General features: G+C 64.5%; 1 protein-coding gene across 15 annotated transcripts in view; it reads left to right on the top strand.

Annotated features, from left to right (window-relative positions):
- The window catches only part of CFAP74 (cilia and flagella associated protein 74), a 63,137-nt gene that overhangs the window by 16,187 nt on the left and 24,450 nt on the right, over nt 1–22,500 (top strand). For 14 of the 15 annotated variants that reach the window (XR_011390921.1, XR_011390922.1, XR_011390923.1 and 11 more), the window contains 13 exons: nt 665–763; nt 1,777–1,881; nt 6,314–6,487; nt 7,147–7,257; nt 7,795–7,897; nt 8,898–9,055; nt 9,977–10,181; nt 11,984–12,136; nt 13,081–13,254; nt 13,960–14,078; nt 19,752–19,818; nt 20,045–20,134; nt 20,512–20,676. Coding sequence is in view for 11 of the 15 variants with exons in the window: in XM_070079400.1 (XP_069935501.1) it covers nt 665–763; nt 1,777–1,881; nt 6,314–6,487; nt 7,147–7,257; nt 7,795–7,897; nt 8,898–9,055; nt 9,977–10,181; nt 11,984–12,136; nt 13,081–13,254; nt 13,960–14,078; nt 19,752–19,818; nt 20,045–20,134; nt 20,512–20,676 (1,723 nt within the window). In the remaining 4 variants the exon portion in view is untranslated. The remainder of the gene's footprint in view (nt 1–664; nt 764–1,776; nt 1,882–6,313; nt 6,488–7,146; nt 7,258–7,794; nt 7,898–8,897; nt 9,056–9,976; nt 10,182–11,983; nt 12,137–13,080; nt 13,255–13,959; nt 14,079–19,751; nt 19,819–20,044; nt 20,135–20,511; nt 20,677–22,500) is intronic. The other variant, XM_070079397.1, reaches the window with a different exon arrangement.

Here is a 22,500-nt window from a genome sequence, read left to right on the forward strand (position 1 = left end):
TGTGTGTGCACACACGTGTGCACGTATGTATGCACGTGTGTGCATGTGTGCGTGCATGTGCATCTATGTGTGTGCATGGGCTGTGTGCACTTGTGCATGCATATGCATGTATGTGTGTGTGCACACATGTGTCATAGCCTGCACTTGCAAAGCCCCTGTGTGGCCTCAGCATCCCTCCCCCACGGACGCTGCTCCGTCCACACCGCCTCCCACAGCCCCGCCGCACTTGCCTGTGCCCTCAGTGTCTTTCACAGCCAGGCTGTGGGTTTCACTGTTGTTTTTAGCGCAGACCAGAGCCATGTGACAGGAGAAGCCCTTGGACCAGGGCTGCAGCCAGGCCCACGGCAGAGCTGGCCTCCCCTGCCTGCCCAGTCTGGGTTCTGGAACACTGGCCAGGAGCTGTGGCCATGGCCTCGTGGCCCTGCCAGCCTTGCCACGGTGCCCCCGACACCCACGAACCTGATGGGTGCAGGCACCTGCCAGCTCCTGCCTCACGTCGTCCTCGGGCGCCGTGCGGTCACTGTTGGGTGCTGGCCACACAGCCCCCCGCCGGGCTCTCGGGAGGCAGAGGGAGGCGGCCCTGCCCACGGCGGCCCACCCCGTCCGCTGAGTCTCTGAGGCTTGGGTTGGGAGCCGCTGTCCAGACCCCTGCCCGGCGTTTCAGAGGGGAGCTGCGTGCCTGCCGCCAGCGGCTGGAGCTCCTTGGCCAGCAGCAGGAGAGTGTGGCCGCCAGGATCGCCGAGCAGGAAGAGGCCCACAACACGTAGGTGCCGCAGGCCGCGGTGGGGGAGGCCCCTCAGGCAGCTGCTGGGCGCGGGCGGGCGAGGAAGCTGAACACACCAGCGAGGCCGGGGGCAAAGGTCGCTGGAGTGGGGCCTGGGCCGGTGTGGGTCAGGGAGGGTCAGAAGCCTTTCCTGGAGCAGCCGTGGGGGTGGCGGGGGTGGGCAGAGACGTCGGAGACCCTCAGCGTCCCCCAGGGTACGTCGTCCGCGGGCCCCGAGCTCCGGTTCACGGTCCTGTCTCGCGCTGCAGCCCCCATGAGCCGTGCAGGACAGGGCTCAGTGCTCCACCACCAGCAGCCCCAGCCCCCTGGGAGGGGCCCAGCCATGCGGGGTCTCCTGGCCCCTGGAGGAGCTGGCCAGGGCTGGTGCTCATACCGTGGCAGCCTTGGGGCTGCGCCCGGTGGTGGACGTGGCTCCCCTGGGGGCCTCGTGAGCCTGCGCCCAGAGTCTAGAAGACCAGGCCACACCGTCCCCACCAGCGCCACAGTGGCTGTCCTCGCAGACGGAGCCCCGCCTGCCTGCCCCATCGTGCCCAAGACGGGGGCCTGACCCCTCCCCATGAAGCGGTCACACCCTGGAGCAGGACCCCGCAGGGACGGTGGAAAATGCCGTGGGGGAGCTGCGGCTCTGCGGGGTCGAGGGCCCAAATGAGGCCTCGGGGCAGGCGTGGGCGCCCCTGAGCCTCCGGGCGAGTGTGCTGGGGCCTTCCTGTGCCCGGGACTGGGTGGGCCTGGCTCCAGGGCTCTGGCCCCCAGCTCCCTCAGGGGGACGAGACTGGCGAAGAGCAGGCACCACGGGCGTCTAGGGCCAGCTCCCCGGGTGGGGCACCGAGGCCCGCCTCGCACCGCTGCCTGCCCACAGCAGGAGGCGCAGGAAGAACCTTCCTGGAGTCCCCATCTTTGCCTTTGCCCCCGAAACGAGGAGCCGCGGGCAGGCGGCCCCAGGCTGCTGTGGCGCTGACCTGCGCCTGGCCGTCCCCGCTGCCGCGCTGCAGGGCAGCCGTGGGCCGTCTCCAGGCCGTGTCCAGGCGCCTGTGCTTGGAGCTGCAGGAAGAGCGAGAGCTGCAGTCGAAAACCAAGGCCGTGCTGAAGGAGAATGAGTGAGTGAGGGCAGCGTGCACCGGGCCCCGCCCCCCCCTCCCCAGAGGGCCCAGGGCAGCCGAGGGCCCTTCCCGTCTGGAGGTGGGGAGTGTGACCTCCGCTGTTCTGCTCTTGACTGTCTTTTTTTTTTATTTTTTAAGAATTACTTATTTGAAAGACAGAGTTACAGAGAGAGGTGGAGCCAGAGAGAGAGAGGGAGGTCTTCATTCAGCTGGTTCACTCCCCAAATGACCGCAACAGCCAGAGCGGAGCTGATCCGAAGCCAGGAGCCAGGGGCTTCTTCCAGGTCTCCCACGCAGGTACAGGGTCCCAAGGACTCAGGCCATCTTCCACTGCTTTCCCAGGCCACAGCAGAGAGCTGGATCAGAAGTGGAGCAGCCGGGACTCAAACTGGTGCCCACAGGGGATGCTGGTGCTGCCGTCTGGGCCTTTAACCCACTGTGCCACAGCGCCGGCCCCTGCACTTGACTTTCAAGCGGAATAGGAACTGGCATCCTGGTGCAATGGGTTCACCCGCCGCCTGGGACCTGGCACCCCACATGGGCACTGGTTCAAGTCCTGGGTGCCCCACTGCCAAGCCAGCTCTCTGCTGATCTGTCTGGGAAGCAGTGGACAAGGCCCCAAGTGCCTGGGCCCCTATCGCTCCTGTGGGAGACCTGGATGGAGCTCCTGGCTCCTGGCTTTGGTCTGGCCCAGTCCAGCCATTGCAGCCATCTAGGGAGTGAATTGGAGCATGGAAGATCCCCCTCCCCACTCCGTCTCTCCCTCCCCCTCTCCCCCTCTCCCCGCTCCGTCTCTCCCTCTCCCTCTCCCTCTCCCTCTCCCTCTCCCTCTCCCTCTCCCTCTCCCTCTCCCTCTCCCTCTCTCTCTCTGTCTTTCTAATTCTGCCCTTTTTTTAAAAGATCTATTTTACTTACTTGACAGGCAGAGTTACAGGGAAAGATGGAGAGAAAGATCTTCCATTTGCTGGTTCAAATGGCTGCAATGGCCAGGGCTGGGCCAGGCCAAAGCCAGGAGCCAGGAGCCAGGAGCTTCTTCCTGGTCTCCCATGTGGGTACTGGGCGGGCCTCCTGGTCCAGGGCCGCTGGCGGGAGTCCTGGAGCCCTGCGGCCCAGGCGAGCAAGCAGCAAGTCCCAGCTCAGAGCCAGACCAGGCGGCTTCTGCGTCTCTTCTCTCCGATCCCTGCCTGGGGTGCGCAGACTCGCACACTGGCCTTGCCTGGAGACAGCAGAAAGAAGGCCTGCCCGGCCTTGAGGCACTCCCCGCCCAGCCCAGCTGGTGCCTGGAGAGCCCGCGGCAGACGCCCCCTGGGGCCTCCGGCAGTGTCCTGCCTTCACTTCTTCTTCTTCTTCTTCTTCTTTTTTTTTTTTTTTTTTTTTTTTTTTGACAGGCAGAGTGGACAGTGAGAGAGACAGAGAGAAAGGTCTTCCTTTGCCGTTGGTTCACCCTCCAGTGGCCGCCGCGGCCGGTGCACCGCGCTGATCCGAAGGCAGGAGCCAGGTGCTTCTCCTGGTCTCCCATGGGGTGCAGGGCCCAAGCACTTGGGCCATCCTCCACTGCACTCCCGGGCCACAGCAGAGAGCTGGCCTGGAAGAGGGGCAACCGGGACAGAATCTGGCGCCCTGACTGGGACTAGAACCCGGTGTGCCAGCGCTGCTAGGTGGAGGATTAGCCTAGTGAGCCGCGGCGCCGGCCCTGCCTTCACTTCTAAGAGGCATCCAAAGGAAAGCCCCCCAGGGCTGAGTGCTGCTTAGCCCAGGCGAGTTCTCTCTGAGGGTGACCCTCACGAGCCCTGCGCAGGGTGGGCAAGATAGTTCCCTCCAGGGACGTGCCGCCCGTCGGCCGAGGCAGGAAGCGGTGGCAGCCGTGCGAGCTGGCATGTCGGCCACAGATCTGGACTCGGCTCTGGTTTCCAAGGAGCCAGTCACCCAGAGTCAGCGCAGGGAGGAGCGGAGTTCTTGGGCAGAGCACGGCGGGCGTCGTGGCACGGCAATTAAGCCGCAGCTTGGGGGTGCACGTCTCACGTACCAGAGTACTGGGGTGTGTCCCGGCCGCTCTGCCTCCCATCCAGCTCCCTGCTAAAATGTACCTGGGAAGCACCAAGTGATGGCCCAAGTGCTGGGGTCGCTGCGACCCACGTAGGAAACCCAGATGGAGTTCCAGGATCCCGGGTTCAGCCTGGCTCAGCCCTGGCCGTTGCGGCCATCTGGGGAGTGGACCAGCAGACGGAGATCTCTGTGTTTCCACCTCTGCCACTTGCCTTTCAAATAAACAACTAAGAACTCAAAGGGGTCAGCGCCGTGGCATAGTAGGCTGAGTCTCCACCAGTGGTGCCGGCATCCTATGTGGACACTGGTTCATGTCCTGGCTGCTCCTCTTCCAATCCAGCTCCCTGCTAATGGCCTGGGAAAGCAGTGGAAGTGGCCCAGATGTTCGGGCCCCTGTACCTGTGTGGGAGACCCAGATGAAGCTCGTGGCTCCTGACTTCGGGTTGGCCCCACTCTGGCCATTGTGGCCTTCTGGGGAGTGAACCAAGAATGGAAGATCTTTCTCTCTGTCTCTCTCTTTCTCTGTAACTCTTCCTCTCAAATAAATAAATCAATATTTAAAAAAAAAAAGTTACAATAAACCAAGAGGGGGTCGGCACTGTGCACTGTGGAGTAGCAGGCTAAGCCTTCACCTGTGGTACCAGCATCCCATATGGATACTGGTTCTTGTCCCGGCTGCTCCTCTTCCGATCCAGCTCTCTGCTTATGGCCTGGGAAAGCAGCAGAACATGTTCCAAGTGCTTGGGCCCCTGCACCCATATGGGAGGCCTGGAAGGAGCTCCTGGATCCTGGCTTCATGCTGGCCCAGCTCCAGCTGGTGCAGCCATTTGGGGAGTGAACCAGTGGATGGAAGACATTTCTCTTTGTCTCTCCTTCTCTCTGTAATTCTGCCTTTCAAATAAATAAAGAAAAACTTAAAAAAAAAAAAGGCACCAAGAAGACAGTACAAGAAAGGAAAAACTGGGCCACTCACCTGGGAAATGGGTGAAAATCCTACAGAAGACGTTCAGCCCAGCTTAGCCATGTGTCTGCCACAGGCACGGGCAGGCACACACACAGCTTAGAAACCCAAAAGAAACTCAGCATTAGAAATTGAAAGTCAGAGTGACACAGACTTCAACCTCCAGTCTGCCGGTTCACTTCCCCAGTAGCTGAGCTGGGTCAGGCCAAAGCCAGGAGCCCGGAGCTCCACCCAGGTCACCCACCTGGGGAGCAGGAACCAGGCTCGCAGGTGCGTCAGCAGGGAGTGGAGCAGCTGGGACTCACCAGCGCCCCCATGTGAGATGTCAGTGCACAGACGGCCACTTGATCCACTGCTCCACAACGGCCCCCCTTAGAAACAGCACGAGCGTGTTAGAGGGGAGAAGCCGTGAACTTCTGGTTAAACACAGACTTGTGAGTTTTATACAGTGTGAGACACGGTTTTCTAGGGGGCCGGGGTGTAGGGACCACAGCGGGGGTCGTGGAGCAGGGAGAAACTGACTCAGCTCCACGTTCATGATTTTGTTCTAAAAAACGCTGAAAAATGGGGCTGGAGGGACATTTCCATACCACGGCTAAGCCCGGGGGCTGCAGCGAGCACTGTGCTGTGTGCGTCTGAGGCATCGTCCTGGGGTCCTGCAGCCGCTGTGGCCAGCTCTGGCCCGAGCCCAGGCTTCCAGGCAGCACTGGGCCAGGCCCCGGGAGCGGCTGGTGCGCACTGGTCCCTGCCCAGCGTCTGTCCAGCTGGAAGCTCTCAGCTGACCTCGGCTGCAAAGCCGCCATGGTGGGCGTGGCTGCGGGGTGCCCGTCCTCGGCGGGGGCCCTCTTGGCCTCAGTGCCTCACTGCAAAGGCGGGGCTCATCCCCACGTCCGAGGCCACCACAGACACCGCACGGCCATCAGTCCAGCACGGAGTCACCTGGGGCTGGGGCTGGGGCAGTTACCTCCTTCGGCCTAGACAGGCACCGCCCTGGGCAGGGCTGGCCGGCCCTGTGCCCCTAAGTGCGTTTGAAGACCGACGGGTAGTCTCTGATGCCTCTGGCAATGCTCCCACCACCATCAACTCTCCCCAAGTGCCTTCCCCAGGCTGGGCAGAGGGCTGACCACAATTGGCTGACCCAGTCCCGTGCCAGGTGGGTGCCCATGGGCACACAGGAAGTGCAACTGGGCTCAAGGCCTGCCGGACTCAAGTTGATGGTGGTCTTACTAAACTAGGCAGGGTGGGAGACCCCAGTGTCCAGGTGCCCTTGGTAGAGGGAGTTGACCCCTCAGTGCCGTCCACCATCCACCACCCGAGGCTTGGCTGCCACCACGCCCGGCCCCTGACAGATGCGTGGAGAGGGCGGGGCCCCAGGTCCCCAGCCCCTTTGCCCCCATGAGTGACAGGTGGCTCGTTTCCCAGGCATTCTCTGTGGCACATTGAGATGGAGGAGGGGCGGTTCGAGGACGCCTGGAAGCCCTACCAGGAGCAGGCCAAGGCCGCGGAGCGGTTCCGTGAGGCGCGTGGGGCCCAGCAGCTCCGCAGGGAGAAAGAGGCCTTGGGCAAGGCGGAGAGAGACCAGCTGCTGAGGGTCCGGTGCGTGGCTCCAGGCCCTGCCCCCGCCTCGGCTTCCACGCCTGTCCAGCGTCAGCGCCCTGAGCACTGGCCACCGTGACAGTCACCCAGGAGGCACTAAGGCCAGCAGACCCTCGACCCCAGCCAGGCTGCACTCCGTGGTCCACCCCGAGTCTGACACATCCCCAGTGGCACTGTCATCTGCTCTGCTGCCGGCCAGGACCTGGCCAGGACCCAGGGCTCCCCACCCTGAAGGGGCCTCTTCCTCTGGACCTGGGCCCCTGCCCGGCCTGCCCTGCGCTCTGCCACTACGCCCGCTGCCCATCTCTGGTGGCTGCCCAGGTGCAGAACCCGGGTTCTTGTGGCCCCTGCATCCCACCAGTTCCAGCCCATTGCCAGGTCTCTGCTGCTGCCTGTGGCCTGCAGGCCCCGGCTGTGACCCTTCCAGGGTCCCTGGCCCCCGCTCCTTCTCGGTCCTAGGTCTCTTCCCATCTCCGCCCCCAGACCCCTGCTCATCTGGGTCAGCCTCTGGCAGCTTCCTCAGCACCGGCCCCCTCACTAGCCCCTCGTTGGCGCCCCCCCGGGGCCATGTCTCCCGGGCCTCAGTGGAGCCCTGGCTGGGCCCTGAGAGCACAAGCCCTTGGCACAGCTCCGTGGCACACGTCTGGCTCTTGCCGCAGGCGATCCCTGCACACCCAGAAGGAGCGCGGGCTCCGGCACCAGCAGCTGGTGGAGGCCGCGCAGAGGAGCCACCGGGCCGCCGTGGGCTTCCTGAAGGCGTCATTGGGAAGGTGGGCGCCCGCATCGCTGCCCTGCCCACACGAGAGCCGCCTGCGTGCTTACAGAGCCCCTGAGCCACTGTCATTCCGCCATGGGGCGGGGGCATGAGTGCCTGGGTTCAAGTCCCAGCTCCACTCCTGGTTCCAGCTTCCCACCTCTGCAGAGCCCGGGAGGCAGTGGGGACAGCGCTGGTGATTGGGCTCCTGCACCCCCACCAGCTCCCAGCTCTGCCCTGGCCGGGGCCCATCTCCAGCTGTTTGGGGCACCTGGGGAGTGAGCCGTCACGGGGAGCTCTGTCCGTCTGCTCCCCGCCTCCCGCGCTGCCTCACTTCCTGGCCAGATCCCAAGCTCGGTGTCGCTGTTTGCAGAAGAGGCCTTGGCGCCGTGGGAACCTCCAGAACCGGGGACTGGCTTTCCAGCCTCAGGTCCCAGTCGGACCCTGGCCGGGGGCCTTTCCCAGGCTGCCTTGCCGGAAATGGCCCTGGGGCTCTGCACAGGGCCTCGGCGGTGCCACCAGCTGCCCTGGTTAAAAGCTGGCTTCCCTGCAGAGTCCGGGAGCGGGAGAGGCAGCAGGAGCTGGAGTGCCGTGAGCACCTGCAGCGGCGCATGGACGCGGTGCTGGCGCTGAAGAGCAGCATCGCCGCCAACCGGGTAGGCAGCGCCTCGCCTCCGAGTGCCTGCCGTGGGCAGTGGAGCCCGTCCTGCAGCACAGCCCCGTGGGGATGGGAGGGTCTTGAGTGGAGGAGGAGTCGGGCTGTGTAGCGTGGAGGGCGTGGGCTCTGCAGGTGTCAGCGTCGATTGAAGATACCCTCAAAGGGGAGACCAGTGCTTGTGTGTGCGTGCAGGCATGAATGTGTGTGTGTGTGTGTGTGTGTGTGCAAGCCTGCGTGAGCGCCTGGGCAGGCAGCAGAGGGAGCCCAAGTGCTTGGGCCCCTGCACCCACCTGGGAGACCCGGGAGAAGCTCCTGGCTCCTGGCTGCAGATCGGCCATTGTGGCCATCTGGGGAGTGAACCAGTGGATGGAAGGTCTTTATCTTTCACTCGCTCACTCTGTCTGTCTCTCTCTCTCTCTGTATAACTCTGCCTTTCAAATAAATAAATTGTTTTTAAAAAACATGCATGAGTGTGTACATGTGTGTGAGTAAACATGAGTGTGTGCACATGGGTGTGAGCATGAGTGCACATGTGTGTATGTGCGTGCAGTGTGAGTTTGAGTATGTGCACGTGTGTGAGCATGTGTGCACGTGTGTGAAAGCATGAATGTGCACATGGGTGTCAGCATGAGTGCACTGTGTGAGTTTGAGTATGTGCACGTGTGAGCATGAGTGTGCACATGGGTGTGTGCATGTGTGTGCAATGTGTGTGTGAGCTTGAGCATGTGCACATGTGTGTGAGAGCATGAGCATGGGCATGTGTGTGTGCACATTGAGCATGTGTGCACGTGTGTGGGCATGTGTGTGCATGTGAGAGCATGAATGTGAGCATATGGGGATGAGAAAGCATTGTGCACATGTGTGAGTGTGAGTGTATGTGTGCATGTATGTGAGCATGAGTGTGGGCACGTGTGCGCATGAGTGTGGGCACGTGTGCGCACGTGTGTGCAGCCAGCATGTGGGCTGCTGCCGCCGCCTCAGAGACCCCCGCTTCTCAGGAGACGCTGCGGAAGTTCCACGCCTGGGGCCAGGCCAGGGCGGAGGAGGCGGCGCGGAAGGCGCAGGCCGAGGAGGAGGCCGTCCGGGCGCAGGGCGGCGACACCTTCAAGCACCTTGCCCACCAGCGCCGTCGCCACCAGCTGGAGGCCCAGCGGCGGTGAGGCCCGCGAGCCCAGGCTCCGCGCCTGCTCCACCTTGGCCCCCGCCAGACCCCGACACGCACTCCCGTGCCCTCCACAGCCCTGCCTGCCCCTCCCCTCTGTCCCTCTCTTCCTTCCAGCCCCCGGCACCCCCCAGGAGCCGGCCGTTCCGGGCTGGTTTCTCAGGAGGAGCCCCGGGCTGCAGCTGGATCCCGGGGCGCTCAGGCCCAGCCTTCCCGGGCCTCCTTGGGAGCCTGGTGCCCCGGACATGGGCTTCATCAGTCCCGTGTCTAGTGGGTCCCTCCGGCTGCCTCTGCCTCTTTGGGGGCCGCCGTGGACTCGCCCATAACCCCAGCCTCTCCTTTGCTTTCTCGTCCCCCGGGAGGGTGGACTTCCCGAGATCCATACCCGAGAGCAGGGCGTCCCACAAGGCCGCCTCTCCCACCTCGCTCCGGCCCCTTCCCCACTTGGCACACGATGTTCTGGAAACTTCCATGTGAACCTCCTCCCAGTGCCCTCATCCTGGGGGCCTGTCCTTTTCTGTCACTGCTCAGGACCTGCCCAGGTGTGGCCTCCTGCCCTCTGGCGCCACTCAGCGTCTCCCACCGTCACACCTGTCTGCCCATCCACCTTGTCGGGGCTCCTGGGGCAGCCTCACCGACCTCACCTGTCCCCTGACGTGGCGCCTGGGAGGGGCCCAGTGAGGAGCGGCTGGAGGAATGAGTGACGGCCGCGATGCCCGATGCCCCTGCCTCACCGGGGCACCTCCACCCCCAGCCGGGAAGCGCGGGTGGCGGCACAGGCTGGCTCCTCCCTGCGGTAGCCGGTTCCGTCCTCTGCTCCCACCCCAGAGCCCTGCTGGGCTGCACCCGAGCCACCCTGGACCCCAGCAGCCGCCAGGGAGGCCCGGCTCTGCCCCTGACAAGCGCCCCCCACAGGGCCTTTGAGGAGGAGCAGAAGCTGCGCACGCGCGAGATCGTCAGCCGGATTTTGAAAGAGGAGGCCGGGGAGGAAAACCGGAGGAAGAACCCGCAGCAGGCCGTCCACACCGGCAAGCGGCGGACCCTGCGGGACAGGACCTGGCGCTACGTCTCCGACCTCGCCGAAGGGAAGCCCGTGGCCCAGAGCACCTGCGGCGCGCTGGTGAGCAGGGCCTGTCCCAGGGCACGCGGGCGGGAGGGTCCCCAGGGCTCGGTGTGCCGCGGCCTCACCCAGGGGAGCGTCCCCGGCACACCCACCGAGGCCGCGTTCGGCACAGCACACTGGCCCCGACGCAGCTCGGGGACGCTGAGGTGGGCACAGCTCCCCGGCCGGCCGGCAGCCTCCCTGTCCCTCACGGCCCTCGCTCAGCCACAGCCCCCCACTCAGCCCAGCACTCAGCCACTCACACAGCCCTCCTCTCTCTCTCTCTCTCTCTCTCTCTCTCACCAGCGGCCCCCTCGGTGCCGCTTGCCCTGTGCCAGCCTGTTGCTAGCCCCCCTTTCCCCGAGAGCTGGGACAGGAATGCGGGCCCCTTCCTGAGTCCGGGTGGGGCCAGCCCTGCCCTCGGGTGCCCCGGCCTGCAGGACAAGTCCCTGGCTGCAGCACCGCCCCCACCACCGCCCCCGTCGCACAGGGCCTTTGCACCCCCCACTCTCCCTGGATCCCCCACCCCCTGCACCGCTGCCCCCACCGCTCCCGCTGGTTCTGTTGAGGCCTCACTCCTTGTCCATGGCCCATGATGCACCCCACGGTGTCCCACAGCCCCGCTTCTCCCCACAGCCCCGCTTCTCCCACAGCACCACAGCCCCGCTTCTCCCCACAGCCCCGCTTCTCCCCACAGCCCAGCTTCTCCCCACAGCCCCGCTTCTCCCACAGCCCCGCTTCTCCCACAGCACCACAGCCCCGCTTCTCCCCACAGCCCAGCTTCTCCCACAGCCCCGCTTCTCCCCACAGCCCCGCTTCTCCCCCACAGCCCAGCTTCTCCCCCACAGCCCAGCTTCTCCCCACAGCCCCGCTTCTCCCCTACAGCCCAGCTTCTCCCCATAGCCCCGCTTCTCCCCCACGGCCCCACTTCTCCCCTACAGCCCAGCTTCTCCCACAGCCCAGCTTCTCCCCCACAACCCCCACTTCTCCCCCACAGCCCAGCTTTTCCCACAGCACCCACAGCCCAGCTTCTCCACCACAGTCCCGCTTCTCCCCCACAGCCCAGCTTCTCCACCACAGTCCCGCTTCTCCCCCACAGCCCCGCTTCTCCCCCACAGCCCAGCTTCTCCCCCACGGTCCCCACTTCTCCCCCACAGCCCAGCTTCTCTCCCACAGCCCTGCTTCTCTCACAGCCCAGCTTCTCCCCCACTGCCCAGCTCTTCGCCCACAGCCCAGCCTCTCCCCCACGGTCCCCACTTCTCCCCCACTTCTCCCCATGGCTCAGCTTCTCCCCACGGCCCAGCTTCTCCCCCACAGCCCCCTTCTGCAAGGCTGGCACAGAGCCAGAGCAGAGCAGGCCCACGCCCCACAGCCGCTGTTTCGTGGCAGTGAGAATGAGAGGCTGCGTGTGGGGCTGAGGACCGAGGGGGGCGCTGTGCGTGTCCGTTGGTTACTTCCCGGAAGCGAGAACACTTATGGGCTCTTTTTGAGTGTTATAAAACATTATATTTTAAGTAGAAAATGTTGTAAAACTGATTTCCATGTGAAGAATTAAAAATGCGAGAATGGGACGGGGGGGGGGTGCCACTGGGCTAGAGCCCTGTGGACTTGAGAGAGAGAGAGAGAGAGAATCTTCCATCCACTGGTTCACTCCCCAGATGGCCACAGCTGCGAGCAGGGCCTCCGCCCTCTGCCCGCGTCCCCTGCCCTCCACTCCTCCCTCCGCCCTCTGCCCTCCGTCCCCCGCCCTCCGCTCTGCCCCCCCGCCCCTGCCCTCCGCCCTCCAACCTCCACCCCCCACCCCCGTGTCGCCTCTGCAGGAGAGCGCTGCCGCGGCTCCCGAGCCTGCCTTGGTGAAGGCCACCTCCAGCGAGTCCGTGCAGGGGGAGCCTGGCACCACCAACCCGGAGGAGGAGACGCTGGCAGAGCCTGAGATCCCGGGGCTGTGGAAGGAGGACTCCAAGCCGTACCAGGTAGCGGCGGCGCCCGGGGGTCCTCACCCACCCTCGCCCGCTGCCGGCCCCTCCCCAGGCAGCTCTCCCTTGGGCACAGGGCCTCAGGGCGCCCTCTGGTGTGCGGCCAGGAGGACAGAGGGCCCCGGGGAGTGGCTCTGCGTCTCTGCTCAGGGCCAGGGAGAGGTAGACGAGCTCAGAGCCAGGGGCACTGCCCAAGAGACAAGCCCTCAGGGAGAGAGGAGGGCGTCCCTGCCCGCCTGGGTGTTTGCTGGGACTGACCAGGGCCGCGAACGAGACAGGCTGCCCAGCTCTGGCCCTGGCGGGGAGGCGCTGGGCACGAGGGGCCGCCCGTGCCAGCCCAGCAGGCTGCCCATGCGCCGAGAGCCAGCAAGGACGCCACCTGCCGTCCAGGCCCGGCACCAGTGCCGCCTGAGCGCCTTGCTCCGGGAAAGCACGCGGTGGCTTCGCCGTGGCTGGCGTCGCCGGCCGTGCGCCCATGCCGGCGGTGCGGCTTTATCTGGGCCGCTCCTCCGCTGGAGACTTCCGCAGAGCGCCTCAGGACTCTCACGTCCTGTTCTCAAATTGTGCCAGAGTACCTTCTCTACAGTTTTATTCGTTTGAAAACCAGACACAGGGAGAGCTCCCACCGCTGATTCACTCCCCAAAAGCCTCCAAAGCCCAGTCTGGGTCTCCCACGCGGTGGCAGGAACCCAGCACCCCGCCATCACCTGCTGCCTCCCAGGGAGCTCACCGGCAGGAAGCTGGATCACAGGCCGAGCCGGGACTCAAACCCGGAGCTCTGATACAGGACGCGGTGTCCAGGCGCCGTCCAGCAGAGGGCCCCCTGCCCGGGCACTCCCCCCCGCCCCGCCCTTCCCACCCAGGCTCTGAGCTTTGGCGTCACTTCACCGCCGCTGCGCTCGCCTGTGACGAGCCTGGGCCTCTGTCTCTGTGACCCCGAGGTGCCCAAGGAGGAGGTGGAACGGAAGCCCACGGGCGGGACCAAGATGGAGAAGGACATCCTGGCGCGCACGCTGCAGCGGCTGCGGGAGGGGCTGGTGCACAGGCAGGTGGTGTCGGGGCGCGAGTTCACGGGCCGCCCCTTCAACAGCAAGCCCGAGCTCATCCACTTCCAGGTGAGCCCTCCCCCGCGGCCCCGCCTCTGGCTGGTGAGCCCTCCCCCGCGGCCCCGCCTCTGGCTGGTGAGCCCTCCCCCGCCGCCCCGCCTCTGGCTGGTGAGCCCTCCCCCGCGGCCCCGCCTCTGGCTGGTGAGCCCTCCCCCGCGGCCCCGCCTCTGGCTGGTGAGCCCTCCCCCGCGGCCCCGCCTCTGGCTGGTGAGCCCTCCCCCGCGGCCCCGCCTCTGGCTTTGTGCCAGCTGTGGGGGACAGAGGAAGGGCAGACGTAGCCCCAAGGAGCGCCTCCCGGTTAGGGGGCTGCGGCCCTCAGCGCGTAGGAAGACAGGGAGCGCTGGGCGTCCTGGGACGGGGATGTGGCCAGGCCCCTGCCGATGAGCAGAGCCCACCCGCCCGTGAGGTGGCCCCTCAGCAGTCCAGCCCCCAGGACCTGAGGCCCAGGTCCAGGTCCCGCTGGCCACAACCGCCGGACCCAGCCAGGGGGACCATCTGGCAGCTCCTGGAACCTCACCCTGCCCTTGGTCCCTGGCCCCATTTCCCGAGCCCTTGGTCAGCCCCCAGACAGCGCTGGCACGTCCTGCCTCTGGGGGCCCCTCTCAGCTCTGGAAGTGGCCAGCCCAGCACCTCTCGGCCCCTGGTGCCCAGAGCTGCGGCTCCCACGGGCCCGGCCCCACCCGAAGCCGCTCATCATGACCCCCACTTCCCTAGGACTTCGATGTCGGCAAAGTGTACAAGAAGAAGATCACGCTGGTCAACGCCACCTACACCATCAACTACTGCCGGCTGCTGGGCGTGGAGGAGCAGCTGAGGGACTTCGTCCACATCGAGTGAGGGCCCGGGGCTGCCTGCCGCTCACAGGGCTGCCTGCGCAGCGGCGGCCCCGCTTTCTGGTCTGCTTTGGAGGGCGGCTCCTGTGGCTGTGTGAGGCGGTGGCCCCTCTGCCTGGGGGCCGAGTGCTGGCACACAGGTGTTGCCTGGCTGCTGTTTGAGCCTTGTTCGCGGCCCCGCGAGGCGCTGGGTCTTGGCTGGTTGCGAGGTTTGTCGTCTCCTCGCTGGCTCCCTGTCACACGTTCTTCTTTCCTGTTCTGCTCTTTCCCTCAATTTCTCAGGACAGGGCTGTTTAGGGAGACAGAGAGGCAGGCTGTGGGCACAGAGATGGGAAGGGGACTCGGTAGGAGACCGGCAGCTAAGAAACCCGGGCAGGCCATCTGCAGGCCGAGACCCCGGGAGGCCTCAGACCAGGGAAGCCGAGGGCGGGCCTCCTGGTCCAGGGCCGCTGGCAGGAGTCCTGGAGCCCTGCGGCCCAGGCGAGCAAGCAGCAAGTCCCAGATCAGAGCCAGACCAGGCGGCTTCTGCGTCTCTTCTCTCCGATCCCCGCCTGGCGCGCAGACTCGCACACTGGCCTTGCCTGGAGACAGCAGAAACAAGGCCTGCCCGGCCTCTAGGCGCTCCCCGCCCAGCCCAGCTGGTGCCTGGAGAGCCCGCGGCAGACGCCCCCTGGGGCCTGCTCTTCCTTCGTGGCCTGCCGGGCTCTGGGGGCAGTGTGGAGGCCCAGGGCGGTGGAAGACTCAGGGCAGGTGCCTGTGTCCGTGTGTGACCGGCCATCTCTGAAGCAGGGATCGCGGGGAACAGCAAGAGCAGAGTCCTCACTGTCCCTCACCGCCCAGCACCAGTGAGGCCCCGCCCCTCCCCCAAGGCCACTCCCGTGGGGCTGGGCCCCCCATGGCTGAGCTGACTCATGGGCACTCTTCCTGGGGCTGAGGTCAGCTGGAGGATCCCAGGCCCCTGCTGACCCCTGGGTCTCCGGACTTCCAGCTCCTGCAGAGGCAGGGAGCGCGCCATGCTGGCAAAGGCCCAGTCAAGGTCTGGTGCCATCTTCTGGTGCTGCTGCAGGCGTGGCCGCCCATGGCCCACTCCCTGTCCTGGCTGTGCTGCAGGCATGGCCGCCCGTGACCCACTCCCTCTCCTGGCCGTGTTGGAGTTGTGGCCGCCCATGGCCCACTCCCTGTCCTGGCCGTGCTGCAAGCGTGGCCACCTGTGGCCCACTCCCTGTCCTGGCCGTGTTGGAGTTGTGGCCGCCCATGGCTCACTCCCTGTCCTGGCCATGTTGGAGGCATGGCCGCCCGTGGCCCACTCGCTGTCCTGGCTGTGTTGGAGGCGTGGCCACCTGTGGCCCACTCCCTGTCCTGGCCGTGTTGGAGTTGTGGCCGCCCGTGGCCCACTCCCTGTGCTGGCCGTGTTGGAGGCATGGCTGCCCGTGGCCCACTCCCTGTCCTGGCCATGTTGGAGGCGTGGCCGCCCATGGCCCACTCCCTGTCCTGGCCGTGTTGGAGGCGTGGCTGCCCATGGCCCACTCCCTGTGCTGGCCGTGTTGGAGGCGTGGCCGCCCATGGCCCACTCCCTGTCCTGGCCGTGTTGGAGGCGTGGCTGCCCATGGCCCACTCCCTGTGCTGGCCGTGTTGGAGGCGTGGCTGCCCATGGCCCACTCCCTGTGCTGGCCATGCTGCAGGTGTGGCCGCCCGTGGCCCGCTTGCTCTAGTTATCTGTACAGTTTCTGGAAGATGGGTGAAGAGGCTTCTAAAAGGCCATGGAAATTGTAATTAAGAGGTAATACGGGTGGGTTTGTGGCCACGTTCTGTATCGGTGTCTGGGTTCAAGTCTCCGCTCTGACTCTTGATTCCAGCCTCCTGCCGAGGCACTCCCTGGGAGGCACGGGGGTACCCGGTAGCTGCGTCCCTGCCTATCACGTGGGAGGCCTCGATGGAGCTCCCCGCACTCCATGACTGCAGACGTTTGCGGCATGAAGCGGCCTATGGGAGGGCTCCTTCCGTCTCCCCCAGTCTCTGTCTCTTTGCCTCCCAAATCAGTAGGATGTTTTAAAAATTTTAAAGATAATGTGAGTTTCCCTTGAATGTCAGCTGCTATGTGCGTGTGTGTGGCCCTCGGTGTCTACACTGCTGTGTGTGTGTGTGTGTGTGTGTGTGGCCCTCGGTGTCTACACTGCTGTGTGTGTGTGGCCCTCGGTGTCTACACTGCTGTGTGTGCGGTGTGGCCCTCGGTGTCTACACTGCTGTGTGTGTGTGTGTGTGTGGCGCTCGGTGTCTACACTGCTGTGTGTGTGCGTGTGTGTGGCGCTCGGTGTCTACACTGCTGTGTGTGTGTGGTCCTCAGTGTCTACACTGCTGTGTGTGCGGTGTGGCCCTCGGTGTCTACACTGCTGTATGTGTGTGGCCCTCAGTGTCTACACTGCTGTGTGTGTGTGGTGTGACCTTCGGTGTCTACACTGCTGTGTGTGTGTGTGGCCCTCAGTGTCTACACTGCTGTGTGTGCAGTGTGGCCCTCGGTGTCTACACTGCTGTGTGTGTGTGGCCCTCGGTGTCTACACTGCTGTGTGTGTGTGTGGCCCTCGGTGTCTACACTGCTGTGTGTGCGGTGTGGCCCTCGGTGTCTACACTGCTGTATGTGTGTGGCCCTCAGTGTCTACACTGCTGTGTGTGTGTGGTGTGACCTTCGGTGTCTACACTGCTGTGTGTGTGTGTGGCCCTCAGTGTCTAACTGCTGTGTGTGTGTGTGGCCCTCGGTGTCTACACTGCTGTGTGTGTGTGTGGCCCTCGGTGTCTACACTGCTGTGTGTGTGTGTGGTCCTCAGTGTCTACACTGCTGTGTGTGTGTGTGTGGCCCTCGGTGTCTACACTGCTGTGTGTGCAGTGTGGCCCTCGGTGTCTACACTGCTGTGTGTGCAGTGTGGCCCTCAGTGTCTACACTGCTGTGTGTGTGTGGCCCTCGGTGTCTACACTGCTGTGTGTGTGTGGCCCTCGGTGTCTACACTGCTGTGTGTGCGGTGTGGCCCTCGGTGTCTACACTGCTGTGTGTGCGGTGTGGCCCTCGGTGTCTACACTGCTGTATGTGTGTGGCCCTCAGTGTCTACACTGCTGTGTGTGTGTGGTGTGACCTTCGGTGTCTACACTGCTGTGTGTGTGTGTGGCCCTCAGTGTCTAACTGCTGTGTGTGTGTGTGGCCCTCGGTGTCTACACTGCTGTGTGTGTGTGTGGCCCTCGGTGTCTACACTGCTGTGTGTGTGTGTGGTCCTCAGTGTCTACACTGCTGTGTGTGTGTGTGTGGCCCTCGGTGTCTACACTGCTGTGTGTGCGGTGTGGCCCTCGGTGTCTACACTGCTGTGTGTGCAGTGTGGCCCTCGGTGTCTACACTGCTGTGTGTGCAGTGTGGCCCTCGGTGTCTACACTGCTGTGTGTGTGTGGCCCTCGGTGTCTACACTGCTGTGTGTGTGTGTGTGGCCCTTGGTGTCTACACTGCTGTGTGTGTGTGTGGCCCTCGGTTTCTACACTGCTGTGTGTGTGTGTGGCCCTCAGTGTCTACACTGCTGTGTGTGTGGCGCTCGGTGTCTACCCTGCTGTGTGTGTGTGTGTGTGTGGCGCTCGGTGTCTACACTGCTGTGTGTGTGTGTGTGTGGCCCTCGGTGTCTACACTGCTGTGTGTGTGTGTGTGGCCCTCGGTGTCTACACTGCTGTGTGTGCGGTGTGGCCCTCGGTGTCTACACTGCTGTGTGTGCGGTGTGGCCCTCGGTGTCTACACTGCTGTGTGTGTGTGTGTGTGGCCCTCGGTGTCTACACTGCTGTGTGTGTGTGTGTGTGTGGCCCTCAGTGTCTACACTGCTGTGTGTGTGTGGCCCTCGGTGTCTACACTGCTGTGTGTGTGGTGTGGCCCTCGGTGTCTACACTGCTGTGTGTGCGGTGTGGCCCTCGGTGTCTACACTGCTGTGTGTGCGGTGTGGCCCTCGGTGTCTACACTGCTGTGTGTGTGTGTGTGTGGCCCTCGGTGTCTACACTGCTGTGTGTGTGTGTGTGTGTGGCCCTCAGTGTCTACACTGCTGTGTGTGTGGCGCTCGGTGTCTACCCTGCTGTGTGTGTGTGTGTGTGTGGCGCTCGGTGTCTACACTGCTGTGTGTGTGTGTGTGTGGCCCTCGGTGTCTACACTGCTGTGTGTGTGTGTGTGGCCCTCGGTGTCTACACTGCTGTGTGTGCGGTGTGGCCCTCGGTGTCTACACTGCTGTGTGTGCGGTGTGGCCCTCGGTGTCTACACTGCTGTGTGTGTGTGTGTGTGGCCCTCGGTGTCTACACTGCTGTGTGTGTGTGTGTGTGTGGCCCTCAGTGTCTACACTGCTGTGTGTGTGTGGCCCTCGGTGTCTACACTGCTGTGTGTGTGGTGTGGCCCTCGGTGTCTACACTGCTGTGTGTGCGGTGTGGCCCTCGGTGTCTACACTGCTGTGTGTGCGGTGTGGCCCTCGGTGTCTACACTGCTGTGTGTGTGTGTGTGTGGCCCTCGGTGTCTACACTGCTGTGTGTGTGTGTGTGTGTGGCCCTCAGTGTCTACACTGCTGTGTGTGTGTGGCCCTCGGTGTCTACACTGCTGTGTGTGTGGTGTGGCCCTCGGTGTCTACACTGCTGTGTGTGTGTGGTGTGGCCCTCGGTGTCTACACTGCTGTGTGTGTGTGTGTGTGGCCCTCGGTGTCTACACTGCTGTGTGTGTGTGTGGCCCTCGGTGTCTACACTGCTGAGTGTGCGGTGTGGGCTGGTTTTCATAACTCTGTGCTGTCGATCTGGAGACGGATCTTGTACAGTCTTGGTTTCTCAGCCTCCGCCCCCGTTCTCGGGCTGTGCCCCCAGCCCCTCCGCCCCTCCGGCTGAGCCCTCTGCTCTGCCCTCCACCCGACACCGACCGTGACCTTCCTCTGTGTCCCCTGGCGTGCTCTCCGGGGCCACTTTAGCCGCGGGCATCGGCCCCTGAGGGCTCCGAGTCAGCTCGGCTGCCGTATGTCTCATTTCTGAACACCTGAGTCCGGACAGCAGGGCCTCCGCCCGGCCGTCCCAGCGTCTGGCCTTTGTGGGCGGCGTGCGTCCCCGACTTCTCGCTCCCGCCGGTGCCCTGGGACGTTGCTGGCTGGGGGCAGCTTCCGACGTCATCTGTTCGCTGTGCCTGTCTGAACCACGCCCGAGAGGCCATGTCCACCTTGCAGACACGGGCTCCGAGTTGGGAATTCCCTGGGGAGATGCCGTCGGCCCCTCCGGTCCCCGTGTGCAGTCGGGCTGCTTTTCTGGGTCTCTCCCAAGCAGGGCTCGGGCCCTGTGGCTCTCAGTTCCCCTCGCTCCTGTGCTCCTGCCCGGGGCCCCACCTCCTGACCCCGAGCCTGGCGTGTGCCCGGGCCTCTGCTGCCCCACCTCACGCCGACACCCCCAGAGCTGCCCCCGCAGACCTGCCGCGTCTGTTCCCTCCGTCACTCGCTCTTTCTCGGCAGCCAGCCTGGTGTCACTCGGGCATCTCTGTCCTGGCCCCGGGGGCAGCCGGGAGCTCAGCAGAAGCAGAGGGCACCTCGGGGTGGCCACGGGCAGGGGCGTGTGCCCAGGACAGACGGAGGGAGGGAGCCCCACGGGCCTGGCAGGCCACCGTGCAGGGTGGTGAGCCACCTCCCCCCTTACCTGCAGCTTCGACCCCCCGGGCCCCATGTCGGCTGGGATGTCCTGTGAGGTGTACGTCACCTTCAAGCCCATGGTGAGTCTCGGCTTCCTGTCGGGGGGGGCCTGTCGGCAGGTGTAGGCAGCCCCTGGCTCACTGGAGATGAGTGCAGCTCCTCATCCTGCCACACTCAGGGCCCACCAGGGTCTAGAATGTTCCAGCAGGCCCTGCCCGCACAGGCCCCCACCCCGGGCCCCGCCCTGGCGAGCAGAGGCTATGGCGGCTGGGGGGGGGGGGTGTTTCTCTTCTCTTCTCTTTTTAGATAAATAAGGATCTGGAAGGAAATGTCTCGTTTCTGGCTCAGACGGGCGGATTTTCTGTCCCACTGAAATGTTCCACCAAGAAATGCTCCGTGAGTCCCCTCGGCCGCTCTGCCCTCCCCCCGCAGCCGGGCCCCCGAGCCTTCCCGTCAGAGAGGGGCCCAGGGCTGTAGGAGAAACCGCCTGGGGCAGCCGCAGAGGGCAGCCTGCCTCCGACCCCATGGCCAGAGGGCCGCCCAGGAAGCAGCTATGCGGTGGAACCGCCCGGGAGCGGGCGTCCTGCCGGCCAGGCTCCTCGCCCTGGCAGCCCCCGGCCCCACGTTCTCATCACCCCAGACCGGGAGTGTGACCGGTGTGGCCACAGACAGAGTCCTCTGCCGGCCCAGCAGCTTGTGCCGGGGGCGGGGCCAGGCCGTGGGTGCAGGTCCCGAGGCCCGCCCTCCCCAGCTGACCCTCGAGCCCTCCGCAGGTGTCCCTGGACAAGGAGCTCATCGACTTTGGCAGCTACTTGGTGGGTGAGACTGGGACCAGGACGCTCACGCTGACCAACGTCGGGGGCCTGGGCGCCAGGTTCCAGTTACTTCCGGCCTCCGAGTACGACGAGCCGGAGGATTCGCAGTCTGGGCGCAGAACAGTGAGTTGGGGCCGCGTGCGCGGGGGCAAGTGGCTGTTAGCAAGCGCCCCGGCTGCGCGTGTGCCCCGCGTGTGTGCTCGTGTGTGCCTGAGCGGGTGCCCTGCATGTGTGCCCTGAGCGTGTGCCCTGCGTGTGTGTGCTGAGCATGTTTCCTGCGTGTGTGTGCCCTGAGCGTGTGCCCTACATGTGTGCCCTGAGGGTGTGCCCTACATGTGCCCTGAGCGTGTGCCCTGAGTGTGTGCCCTGAGTGTGTGTGTGCTGAGCGTGTGCCCTACATGTGTGCCTGAGCGTGTGCCCTATATGCGTGTGTGCCCTGAGCATGTGCCTGAGCGTGTGCCCTGAGCGTGTGTGCTCGTGTGTGCCTGAGCATGTGCCCTGCATGTGTGTGCTGAGCATGTGCCCTGCGTGTGTGTGCTGAGCATGTGCCCTGCGTGTGTGTGCTGAGCGTGTGCCCTACATGTGTGCCTTAGCGTGTGCCCTACATGTGTGTGTGCCCTGAGCATGTGCCTGAGCGTGTGCCCTGCGTGTGTGTGCTGAGCATGTGTCCTACATGTGTGCCCTGAGCGTGTGTGCTCGTGTGTGCCTGAGCATGTGCCCTGCGTGTGTGCTCGTGTGTGCCTGAGCGTGTGTCATGAATGTGTGTGTGCTGAGCATGTGCCCTGAGCGTGTTTCCTACATGTGTGCCCTGAGGGTGTGCCCGGCGTGTGTGCCTGAGTGTGTGCCCTGAGCATGTGTGCTCGTGTGTGCCTGAGCATGTGCCCTGCGTGTGTGTGCTGAGCGTGTGCCCTACATGTGTGCCTGAGCGTGTGCCCTACATGTGTGTGCCCTGAGCATGTGCCTGAGCATGTGCCCGAGCGTGTGCCTGAGTGTGTGCCTGAGTGTGTGCCCTGCATGTGTGTGCTGAGTGTGTGCCCTACATGTGTTCCTGAGTGTGTGCCCTGAGCGTGTGCCCTGAGTGTGTGTCCTGAGCGTGTGCCCTGAGCGTGTGCCTGAGTGTGTTCCCTGAGCGTGTGCCTGAGCGTGTGCCTGAGTGTGTGCCCTACATGTGTGCCTTAGCATGTGCCCTACATGTGTGCCTGAGTGTGTGCCCTGAGCGTGTGCCCTGAGTGTGTGCCTGAGTGTGTGCCCTGAGCGTGTGCCCTGAGCGTGTGCCCTGAGCATGTGCCCTACATGTGTGCCTTAGCGTGTGCCCTACATGTGTGCCTGAGCGTGTGCCCTGAGTGTGTGCCCTGAGCGTGTGCCCTGAGCATGTGTCCTACATGTGTGCCTTAGCGTGTGCCCTACATGTGTGCCTGAGCGTGTGCCTGAGCATGTGCCCTGAGCGTGTGCCCAGCGTGTGTGCCTAAGTGTGTGCCCTGAGCGTGTGCCTGAGTGTGTTCCCTGAGCGTGTGCCCTACATGTGTGCCTTAGCGTGTGCCCTACATGTGTGTGTGCCCTGAGCATGTGCCTGAGCGTGTGCCTGAGCGTGTGCCCTGAGTGTGTGCCTGAGCGTGTGCCTGAGCGTGTGCCTGAGTGTGTGCCCTGAGCGTGTGTGTCCTGAGCGTGTGTGTCCTGAGCGTGTGTGCCCTGAGCATGTGCCCGGCGTGTGTGCCCTGAGCGTGTGCCTGGCATGTGTGCCTGAACGTGTGCCCGGCGTGTGTTCCTGAGTGTGTTCCTGAGCATGTGCCCGGCCTGTGTGCCCGGCCTGTGTGCCCTGCGTGTGTGCCTGGCGTGTGTGCCCTGCGTGTGTGCCCTGAGCGTGTGCCCTGAGCGTGTGCCCGGCGTGTGTTCCTGAGTGTGTTCCTGAGCGTGTGCCCTGAGTGTGTTCCTGAGCGTGTGCCCTGA

The sequence above is a fragment of the Oryctolagus cuniculus genome, chromosome 7 (genome assembly GCF_964237555.1).
Source record: "Oryctolagus cuniculus chromosome 7, mOryCun1.1, whole genome shotgun sequence".
Taxonomy (NCBI): domain Eukaryota; kingdom Metazoa; phylum Chordata; class Mammalia; order Lagomorpha; family Leporidae; genus Oryctolagus; species Oryctolagus cuniculus.